The sequence below is a fragment of the Anas acuta genome, chromosome 1, assembly GCF_963932015.1.
Source record: "Anas acuta chromosome 1, bAnaAcu1.1, whole genome shotgun sequence".
In the NCBI taxonomy this organism is placed as follows: Eukaryota; Metazoa; Chordata; class Aves; order Anseriformes; family Anatidae; genus Anas; species Anas acuta.
In genome coordinates, this window is record NC_088979.1 from 153,299,528 (window position 1) to 153,311,817 (window position 12,290).

A 12,290-nucleotide genomic window follows, 5' to 3' on the forward strand; every position below is an offset into this window, starting at 1 on the left:
TCCTTTTTGCTCTATACAACAGGCATGAAAGGGATGGGAGCCAGATGAAGGGGAAAAAAGGGAAGCAAAAAGATATGCAACCTTGTTCATGAACATTTTTTCAGACTTTTTCAGTTCTGTCATCTGAGTAAAGAAAAACATAGTTCCGTGAGCAATACATCATCTCAAGAGGTTCTTTTGTTTTGTTTGCTTGTTTGTTTTTTAATTTATTTGCAAAGTTACAGAGTTCATTTTTATTTGTAAAATTGCCTTGGTAACATTTTGACGTGCTAAAGTTGCATTTACTTGAACAAATAGAAAATACCTTCATATACTGTTGATAAAACATGCTATCAACATTGTATCACTTCAAGAAATAGACTTCAATTGTACTTTCCTGCCAATGAAATTATTACTAGCAGACGAAAAACTTGGTCTTCTTTTTTTCCTTGTTGCCTTGGGAAAGTTAGTCAAAAGAAACCATTTCTACAAAGTTCATCCTAAAACGTGCTGCAATGCCTAACAACCTCCTTATACATGTTGTTTTTCTTTTCCTTTTTTTCCAGTTTTTGTAATGCTTTAATATAACACTTTAAAAAAAAAAAATTCTTTGAGCTGTCTTAATAGTAAATATGCCTGTTATAAGCCTTAAATAAATTTTTGAGATTGTCTTTCCTTGTGCTTAAAGCAGATCTATCAAGTTGCATATAATGGTTTATACTCTGTGTCTGAAAGCTTTACTTTATAATAGCAAATACCTAAATACTGAACGGCAAATACCTAAATACAAGTACTGAAAACATACAGCAATATTCATATTAATCAAGTTCTTAAGTGTTTAATTCTGCTGACTGCACTTGTCAGCCAAAGGTGCAAAGCCTTGTTTGACACAACATTTTATCCAAACATCTTGAGTCAAAATCGTGGAAAACTTGTGATTTTGAGATTTCTTTAATTAGGACTAAAGTAGAGCTTAATTAAATTTTCGAGGCCAGAAATGAGCTCCTTTTCCTTCTGAAATTTTGGTAGTTGGCTATTCTACTCAAAAATGGAAGTTATAATGCAATACTTCATATGATTGTGAGAAGTATCTTGAAAAACTATGCAAAGTTCCCTGAGGACCGATGTATTTGATCAATATCTGGGCAAAATAGATGTATGATGCATTCATTCTCAGCAGTCATTTTTGTTTTCCAAAAAAATTTTTTTTTTTTTGTGAAGCTGGCATGAAAAAGTTGAACTTTTTTTTTTTTTTTTCCCCGTAAAGCTGGCAGCATGCACAGAGATAGTGAAACCTAAAGCATTTTAGAGATCAGATGATCTCTACACTGGAGTGTTCCCTGAGGATTAGCCAGTTTAATTGTGTTAATAAGGACAACTATTCTAATCTGCCCTGCGTTTGTGCCACTGGGTAAAGTAAGGTATATTCTTTGTTTTAACACTTGGCATTTCTTTTAAATTAGCAGTGGTTTATCTGTCTTTAAACAGTAACACAAAGCTACCTATTTTTCTTTTTTCCTAGGTTTAGCAAGAAAGTACATGCAAAAGTACATATTTACTTACATATTTAACTCCATTTAAAAATACCTTTACTTTTCCTTAATAGGACAAATTTCTGTTACTGAAAGATTTTAAGCAATTTCTGTTTGTCAGTATGGTAGTACAGATGACATTTCTGTTCAGCGAGTTTCTGACTTGCTGAGAATAGACTTTCTAATTAGCACAGAGGGTACTCGTGTGAGATAAGGTAAAGGAGTTGTTAAATGTTTTATGCCATAGCTGTGTATTAAAATGATCAAATTGCAGGCATCAGAGCACAGCTGGATTTCTATAAACAAAAATTAAGTCATCTGATGATTTTTTTTATGAAATCATACAGTGCTAGGAAAATTGGGTAAGATTGTCATATTCCATACTGATGAGAACATTTATTCTGGAAAGCTACAAAGTATAATTAGAAACATTTTGAGGCCTGGACTTATTTATTTATTTATTTATTTATTTATTTATTTTTAATATAACCATAATATTAAATACTCATAACGTATGTTCCTGTTTAGTTTTTATTACGGAAAAACAAGTATGTTATCCAAAAATGTCCATCGCTCTTTCTATATAAACTGAGAGAGATTACTAGGAGTTTTTTTAAGCATAAATCAAAGCAATGGATGCATGGCCATTGATAAAAAATCTAGATATACTGAAATTACAAATGTACATTTTCATGGGACTTTTAAAGCTGCCATGGTGATCTGCAACCTTTACCAGCTGTAACAAAGGCTTTTGTTAACCTGCCCATATATAAAATGGTATACTCTGCATTTATATAAAGGCCAATGGTAGGTAGCTTTTCAGCAACAAGATGCAACATACATCTCTATACACTTGTTTAGTTTTGGATAGCTATGTTTTTAAAACTTTGAGTATTCTATGGAATTTAATATGAAGAAAACATGGAGTGAAAAAATCTCCATTGGCTGCAGAAAATTGACGATAAAATGCCCCGTATTGATGTGATAATTTGAGAAACAAACTAGACCAGCTGATGTTCCTCCTTGTGCCAAGTCTAGAACTCTTCTCCAACTCACAGCTGTGGGTTTCCTTACTGATATTGATGACTAGGAAGGGGAGCAATCCTTCATTTTCCAGTTTGGGGTTTTAGGTATAAATATCTTGGAGCTTTTGATTTTAGACAGGAAAGTCTACAGTGTTCAAAAGCACACAAGACTAGATCCATACAGACAACTGCTTTATATTCTCTCATTGCACCAGGCACATAAAAGCATCATCTGCTTTGAATATCCAGATGAAAATGTCCAAATGTAAAAATAAATAAAGATAGAAGAAGAACAACAAAACAAAAAAAAAATATATGACCTAGCGTTTATGTAGTACCATCAGTTGGTAAGGTGACCAAGTGATGGTCTTTACTTTTGCCTTATTACCTTGGTACATTATTCTGACTTGAGGCTATTGCATAAATGTTATTCAACAGAAACTGTGCATTTTTCCTATCTGCTTTTTTTGTGTATGTGTGCTTTGTTTTTTTATGTCCGTATTTTTTTCTTGAGGGTGTTCATCTTTTCATCTGGAGATTAATAACTTGCCACTTTGGTGAACTAAATATGACTAGAATATGAAATAAAGACTATATATTTAAAGGAATATCAGTAAATTACTAAGGCTGTTCTCTGTCAGAATTACTATCAATGTAATGCTCTCAAACCCGATGACTAAATCCAAGGATCCACTCCCCTCTAGGGCCCAGGCTTGCTGTTAGTTAGATTTATGTAGCTATGTATGTTAGTTAACCTCACAGTAATTAGATTGGGATGCAGGCTCCCTTTACAGCAGAGATGTTTAGGTCCATTTCTGACTAATGCAACAGTAGAAACTGTGCTCTTCAGAATATTTACTCAAATTAGTACTTGCAGGGAGAATGTTTTTCTCTCCATTTCTCATCTTCGCTATTTAAGCTGAAAGCTGTTGTTGACACAGAAGCATTTTTGCAGAAATTGTTCACGGGCAAACTTGCAATTAAGTGTGCACTTAACTGTCGTAAAGGAGGAGTTGCATAGCATTCTTCCATTTTACGAGAGAGTTTGTAAAGAAGCTGTTGTTTTTATTTTACAATAGAACTGAGTGCTTTGCAGTCTGGGCTGATGATGCAGGAAATCTCCCTCAACTATGAATTTTATGCTTTTTCATTCTCTTTGATCCATAACATTTTGCCATACATTCTGTCATCTTCTTCCAGAATGCTTTTTCCACTAAGTTATCTGTTCTTAGACTATTTACTATTGTCATCTCAGACAGCTTACTGGAGATAGGTGTTTTAGTTGTGATTTATGTGCTGTTTGGAACAAAATACCAGAGGGAGCATATGCAAACTGCAGTTCTTAAGAGATAAAGCAGCATAGAGAACCAGGTAGAAAACATGAATCTCTGGAAGCAATAACTGGCACTTGGCTTGTCTGGCAACAGTAGCTCACTCCTATGAAAAGGTCTACTTCTATGTGTAACTCTGTCTCTATAATTTTATAGTAGAGAGTAAGATCCAGTTGGCAGCCACTATCTATATACCTCTCCCCTTCCTCTCCTTCCCCCCACACACTTTAGAATAGTATGCTTACATCTTGGGCAACCCTTAGGTCATGGTTTTTACTTGGATGTTTTGAGGTCTGTCAAAAGTGCCACCCATTAAATTATTCTGTTTTTCACAGTTATCTTTAGCAATAAAAAAATATGTTGACATTTTGATTGCTTCAGAAAATGCTATGTTGTGCTACAGCAATAACACCAGTAATGAAAGTTCAAGTAAAAACTCTTGCCATCACTGTAACAGGATAAAAAAGGTATTACAACACATTGTGACATGGCCACAATGAATGAAACAGTCCACCATACTTTGCTTTCATACATAGTGATCCATTCTACAACTAATACTGTGCTGCTTCACTACTCAGCCATTATTGTATCACCTATGTATCTTCACTTATCAAAGAGAAATATCTTAATTCTTCTTTTCACACAAAAGTGCTGGAATTAAATGTTCATGTGACAAAGTGTCTTTAAGTATAAACTTTACTCAACAAGAACATTTAAGAGAATAAGGGTCCTTAATTGCACTGTTAAAACAAAACACTTAACCTGTGTATTTCTGACGGGTTGGCCATGCTGATTACAGTTTTCATTAAAGAGCCCTGGGTTTGTTTTGAAACATCTACAAGATCGTGTACTACAGTAATTCACTAAGAGCAAGAGGAATGTTGGCAACATCTTTTCAGTGACCTTATAAAATGGCTAAGTGAGAAGTAGCTTGCAGTTTTTATTCTACTGGAGTATAAGCTGGCATGGTTTTCATTAAAATTACCTGAGCAGCAACAAAATGTATTTCCATTTCAGAATCTGTCACTGTGGCTTCCGTGGTGTCAAGCAAAGAAGGTCATTTTAAGCATAACTTTGGGGAAAAGAATTTCAGATTTCAGTGCTTGTGTTTGGGCTGTTCTTTGGTCATAGTTGCCACGCAAAAGCTGTTTTTGAACTAGACTCTGTTTCTGTATTTGTTTTTCTCTCCATAAATTCTTAGGCATATATAGGAGTAGACTTCTTTTTGGGAGTGTTGTTCTGATATGACATGAGGCATACACGGAGCCAGAGATTATGAACAAGATACTAGTTCATCAACTGTGTTGGAAAGATTCTTTGTGGTGGTGGGTCCAATATGGTACTTGGTTACATTAGTGTAATCCTGAAGTACTACACAGATTATTTTGAATTATTTGGGGATTCCAAATGCATTTTAGAAAATAATTTAATTCATGTTATTTTATTTTATTTTATTTTATTTTATTTTATTTTATTTTATTTTATTTTATTTTATTTTATTTTATTTTATTTTATTTTATTTTATTTTATTTTATTGGTGGTATGGAGAAAGTTTGAAAGAACTGTCATCAATGTAAACCAAAAACACTTCAGGCAACTGAGTTCATGCCTTTTGTTATTTTGTTATTCATTACTTACACTGTCATTCCTTTCCCCATCACCCCCCTGGCATGTCCCCCAAAAACACACTAAGGAAACAAGCACACCACAACAAAAATGCTAATAAAGAGAATAATTTCCAATAAACCATAAAAGATAGCATTTATAACCAGCTTTTCTGATGTAAAGCATCTGTCTCCAAAAGGAAATGAAAGAAGGCCTGTTCCTCCTTTCAAGTCTCTGAAGTAGTAGGTGGTGTCATTTGTTATACAGTGCTACAAGTCCCCAGTTATTGCACTGGTAGCTGCTGGCTGCCTTTGTTCACGTACTGAAAAGTTTCATCAGCTGTCTTTAATAAAAGAAAATACATGTGAAGAAAAACTATAGCAAATGTCTTTTGCTTTCTATCCTCAGACCATCATTTATAGCTATCAGGGAGTGATGACGCTGATGTGTAATCCTTCAGTCGCCCAAAATTCTTGTGACTGTTACAATATGCCATAGGTACTAGGATGGCTGATGCCCTAAAAAGTCAAGGAGCAGTCTTTCAGCTATCCTGTGGACTTCCTCCTCCGAAACATAAAGGAGCTGGTGTGAACTTGTAGGATTACTTGAAATGAATTTTCACTGCAATGGATACATTTTCCTAGAGCATTAATGGCCTAAAATTTGCTGTCTCCAGAAAGTCAGGAATAATAAGTATAAGTTGAAAAATTTCACATTTAGTTAAAAAGTTTATTTTTTTCTATATAATTTTGTTGCTTGCTCTAGTGAAATGATGTATTGATTTAAAGACATGATGGCAGAAGAGTTCTCTTAGCTAGGTGTACAGTCTTAAATATATGACTTTCTTTAGAGTACTTGACTAGTACCACACACATACAATATCTTCAGGGATGTGCGAAGGAAGTGGAGAGGAGTTCTGGAATCCATATTAGAAAACTATGTTACTTCTTACACAATAAGTTTATGAATGTTATAAAATTAGAAATGAGCATATTTTAATGTATCTTATTTAATACAAGTTTTTCTAGGTTTAAGTTTTTTAGTTCTTATCCTGTTGTAATCTTTGTCTAGCTACATACATCTGCACAGAATTATATTTTGAGAGAGAACATAGTACTATGTCAATGACTGAACTCTTGAAAAAAGCTGTTTGATTCACAAACTCTAGTCAGACAGATGACTAATAAATTAGCGAGTATGGACCATCCTACTTATGCTAATGTACAGAAAATTCTCTCAAAAAAATCTCCTATCTAAAATTAAACTAATAAAAATGTTGATATTTAGACAGCCATCCATTTGCAGTGAAGCTGTTTGCCTATCATTCTTCACTTGCATCATTTCAATTAGCACTCAGAACTTCTGTAATTAAGGAGTATATTATTCCATTATAAAATAGTGTGTACTACTGACACCGCTATGGGGAAACTATGGTAATGTGGCTGCTGGTATGTGTTGTCTGTAGCAAAGATTACATTTCAAGGGCTTACTTTTCCTTCTTTATGTGGAATATGACTGAAGAAGAAAGTTTGGAGAGTATTTAACTCAGAAATTCTTCATAAAATCCATCTGGGGATTTTGGGTTTTGCTTTTTTTTTGTTTTGTTTTGTTTTGTTTTGTTCTGTTTTATAGTAGAAGGCAGTATCTGAGTTGGGGTGAGGGCAGGGAGTTAATCTGTCAGAGTTAAGCAAGAAAAGTTAAATCTAAAACTAACATCTTCATATTTGATTGCATTAGCATTATGAGGTTTACAATAGGGAGGGTTGAACTCATTTTATTTTGCCTAATTCTGAAACTCCAGAAACCATGTGTTCTGAAAAATTGTTGCATTGCTTATCAGTTTTTAAGATTTATATCGTAATAGGTGAAAAGAAGCAGGAAGAAAGGTGAAAAAATATGAAATATCCATAGAACATAAAAGTAAAGTATTTTCTGAGCACATTTCCACTGCAAAATTTAGGTTTGGGGCATGAGTTACATTTTTTTGTGTGTTTTTTTTTGTTTTGTTTTGTTTTTTTTTTTTGAAGCTTGAATAAGAAGAATAAGAATTTAATTTGCTAGTGGATAGGTTTGGAACATAGGTAAGTCTTCTTCATCCGGACAACTTCCCATTACCACATTAGTCTGGAAGATTATCCCTAGTGAATATGTCATTGGCCTTCTACCTACCATATTTTCCTGAAGTTATTTTCACTGAAGGAATTGTAGAGCATTTCTCAACTTACTCCTAATAGTCTAAAGCTGATTTTGTATGTGGCTTCACGTTTTGAGTACTGCAATTTGATCAGAAAACTGGTGAGTGCTGTCTTATCCTCTGAGGCAAAGCTGTGTGACTTTGAAAGTGAGTGCTCCTGAAGTTCATCGGAAATGATAGTGACCAGAGAAGGGGGGCAATAGGGAATTTTGTCTAGTATCCTTTTTCCCCTTTTTCTTTGAAATGCAAGGTACTGGTTTGGCAAATACTTTGCTCTCGCTAGCATGTGAAGACCTTATGTACTTGCAAAAAGGAAGGTTAGACTGCTGTCTTCAGCTTCATAAATCTGCTTTCTCTGCCCTTGTAATGTTTGTTAGCTCTAGTAACTAGTCATGTTCAATTATCATGTAAAACCTTTTATTTCATGGTGGAATAATCTTAGGATTTAAAAATTAAAACAAGGAGCATTTTGTCTTAGCTAAAGATGCAATATTTGTTAGTAATGTAAGGAGCTTTCTCATAGATTTGCTATAAATGTTTCAAATATTTGTTATTAAAATAGTGTTTCCACCATGTTAATTTTATTCAATCATTCATAAAGGAATAATTGCCACAGCCTAAATCTAAATGGATATCCTAGGACTCCTGAATAACCTTAGAATCTGAGAACAGATTGTATTTTCTACTAGTTATAATTAAGAAAGAGAAGGGATGAGTTCCAGTGTGTTAACTGTTCCCACCAATTATAAACTCTTTATTGGCAATGAGTTAAATTAAAATTAAATTCCTGTCTTTAATCCACCCTTGGACTACTTTAATTTTCTCTTGGAAACTGTGCTATGCTGACATTACCACATGTAAAGCTTTATGAGGTCTGTGTTTTCTCATTAAAGAAAGAAGTCTATGTCTGTAGACACCAGGGCTTTATCTGTTTAAAGCACAAAGTACATAGCAGCTGTTCAGAAACTTTTTCTTGTTATCTCTATTTGCTTAAATTGCTAAATTGCTTCCATGAAAAGTCTGCAAACATAAGGGAATAATTTAAGTCGAAGAAGATTGTCTGAAAAGAAAATTGAAAATATTCTTAATATTTCTCTTTCCTTTTTTTTTTTTTTTTTTGTACCAGTATCCAGCTGCCTTAATGAATCTTGGAGCCATTCTTCATCTGAATGGTAAACTGAAAGAGGCTGAAGAAAACTACCTCCTTGCTCTTCAACTTAAACCTGATGATGTCATCACTCAGTCCAATCTTCGCAAATTGTGGAATATCATGGAGAAACAAGGTTTAAAGACAGCCAAGACATGATACAGAAAACTCTGAACTTTTTTTTTGTGTCTTAAATTGATTAAAAACCCAAACTAGAACTTCCATACAGCTGTCTGATCAGAGAACTCATTGGACTTGACTGCAAGGATCAGAGATCTTGATTGATTGCTGCTAGGAGAAGCTATTCTGCTTTTTTTTTTTTTTTTTTTTTTTGCTAGATAAAAAGGGAGACTGAGATATTCATGAAGGACTTCAGTGTTAGCCCACAAAAAGATTTAGAACCATAGCAGTCAAAAGAGAGTGTCTTGGCATATTTGATAAATCATTGCAAATCCCACATTGCTTACTACTCTGTGGGTACTTGAAATGTATACTGTCATAGAAATACTAAAGGAAATTTGTACAGTATACACTAAACCATATGGGAATAAAAGTGGTAATAATAGGTTAAAGTATTTTGCTGATACTCATTAAAATGCCTACTAAATCCAGTGTGTTTGCAGTTTGTCTTAATGCTGCTGTATCTCACTTTAAGACCACTTAATTCATAGTTTATATGGCCAATTATTTTTTTTAAAACCTGTCACTTGTGTTTAGATGGCACAGTCATAATTGTTTAGTGAGAATATATATGTTATTTCAATTTATTAAAAAAAATGTTGCAGTTCTTCTGAGATGCACAGTCAGATGGCAGTGGGCTAGACAGAATGAGCAAGGAATTACCCAAATTCTATCATATTCTATCTACAAATCATATGTGTATGCAGAAGCTAAAAACAAACAAAAAGTCCAAAGGTGTGATTTGTCCTGACTTAGCAATATGAGTGAGACTGATATACTGATATTTGCCATGGTATTGAATATGGTCAGAATGTCATCTTAAGAAAAAGAAAAAAAAAAAAAAAGATAAAAATGTTTGAATCTTTCTACATTGTCAGATAAGATTGACTTTAAACTAGATTCTGCATCCAATATTTTTGCAATAATTCAGCCAAGTGAGATTTGAAAATATTACTGCTTGTGTATGCTGCAGAGACTTCATGATTAACTCGGAGAGAAGGGAATGTAATAATACATTGTTGAGGCTAGAAAATAGGGACTGGATTAGATTATGTGTAGAATAGCACACGTAGGTCAAGAGAAATGTGAAACAGTGGTTGCCAGTTACTTTTCACAGTGGTGGTGTTTTAAAAACATATTACCTATTCAGAGTCTAACCAAATACTATAATTCTGTGTGTATTCTGACATGTGCTAGCAGCAGAGCTGTCAAATATCTAAGTATGCTTCTGGTGAGGTTCAGTTAATTTCTGGTTCAGAATGATTTGGCCTAGTTACTGTTTTATTCTTCAGTTTATAAGTGTAAAAATAATTTATTTTAAATTGCAGTGTATTGAAACTTTTGCAAGATTTTTTTTTTTCCTTCAGGCCATTTGTTAACTGCTTTCTTTCTTTGGAATAAGTATTATTGCTTATAAGAAAATGTACCATTTCATTTAATGACCTGTTGGTATCTGCTTCAATGTTCATTTCATAAAGGTAGATGTAATGTTAAAGTGGTAGAGCACCTTGAACTGAAGCTTCTTCAGGATCTTCTGCTAAAAGCTCTTTATTGAGAAAGTTTTGTTGTTGGTGGTGTTTTTTTAACTGTTGAGCACCATTCCAACAAAACCGTAGAAAAAAATACTTTGCTGTATTTATTTATTTATTACTTGACTGCAGCAATGTTACCTGCCATTAACACAGTAGTCTTTGAGTATTACTATTTCTTTTATTTTGTTTTCCTTGCATTTTTTTTGTGGTTAATATGTGTACCTAATGGAAAAGGGGACACTTGAGTTACTCTTCTTGATAATTTTCCACTTAAGCTTGGATATAAATCTGTGTTGAAATAGACTGGGGAGTAGCTGTTTCAAAGTCCGTGTAGTAAGAAAATATAGTAGTGTGTGTTTCCTTTTCTTTCCTCTTGCTCACTAAAATATCATATTGCTAAATTCACAACTGGCCTACCAGAAGGGCCAGAGGGGCAAGATTGTTTGGTTTTGTGGAATGTGTAAAATTTTTCTCAAATAATGTTTTGGCTGGAAAAGCAAAATTGAAGGGTCAAAAGTTGAATTTCTACTTTATCATTGAAACTAGTGGTAGAACACAATAGTAGCTGAACTTATTATTCTCCTTTACTGTTTTTCTGGAAAAAATATAGAAATAAATCAGATAGAACATGTGACTGAACCCAGTGTAAAACTGTGGTATCTTGTAGCTTAATTTGCTCAACAGCCATCAAACTTCAGTGGCTTCTAGGTCTTAACCATTCATTTACTATGTTATCTTTCCTTCAATTTGTACTCATTCTTGTTTAGTAACTTGTATTCATTGCACACAAGAGGGAAGGGGGGGCACTCAACTGATGCAGTATCATGCTTGTGTTTTTGCTTGTTTCTAAATTTGCTAGTGTAAATTTAACAAGAATGTCCCTGAATACATTTTTAAGTATAGGTCTGGGCTTGATAACTTTCTTCTTTTGGGATAAATTTGAAACATGTCTAGAATATGTCTCTCTGCTCAGGGATTTATGGTGGATTATTGCAGACAGTGCTAAAAAATAGAAGAGCACAAGACAAGTTTACTAAATTAAAATTTTATTTTTTGAAAAACTGTTATTTGTATAAATTATCAGATTTGTAGGCTTTCCTTTTTTTGTAGAAATAATTGTTTATGTGCCAGATAAGAGAATTTCAATTTTGTTTTCAATAATAAAGCATTGATAACTAATACATTGTGCATTCCTTTATCTGTTACTGTAGCAACTCTTTTTTTAATTCTTATTCTAATTTAGTGAGTTAGGCATGAGAGAGCTATATAGCTTAAACAAAGTAAAAATCTATTGTAGCTGTTTTTTTTTCTATATTCTATTACAATTATTATTAATTTGATATTTTCAAAAAGGTTCGCTGGAAGCATTTTTGAATATATCTACTTATAAATCTAGCCAAAAGCATATGGTAACTGTTAAATTTGAATGCTCTTTCTAAACTGTATGGGAATTGAAGCTAGTGAATAAGCTCTACTTAAAATTTGTTTTTATATTGACATACAAATATGACCTCAGTAAAAATGCTTCTAGAATGTATAATTGGCTACAGAAACTGGGAAGAAGAGTTGGCTTTACATGCATGGCCTTTTTAGTGTTTGAGATCACCTTTCTCTGATGTTGTAGTGTTATACGAACAATTTTAAATCTACTGCTGCTTTTACACAGGAGATGTTATGAAGTGATGCGTTTCTCTGACTTTTTTGTTTTTAATCCCCTTTCATCTTTTATGCACAGAGTCTGTCTAGTTAAACGGAACTAACACTG

At 33.4% G+C, this 12,290-nt stretch overlaps 1 protein-coding gene across 1 annotated transcript in view; it reads left to right on the forward strand.

The window, feature by feature from the left end:
* TMTC2 (transmembrane O-mannosyltransferase targeting cadherins 2) overlaps window positions 1–11,706 on the forward strand; it is a 258,351-nt gene extending 246,645 nt beyond the window's left edge. Inside the window, exon 12 of the mRNA XM_068667492.1 lies at window positions 8,793–11,706. Coding sequence (XP_068523593.1) covers window positions 8,793–8,972 — 180 coding nt within the window. The 3' untranslated portion in view covers window positions 8,973–11,706. The remainder of the gene's footprint in view (window positions 1–8,792) is intronic.
* The last annotated feature ends 584 nt before the right edge of the window (window positions 11,707–12,290 follow it).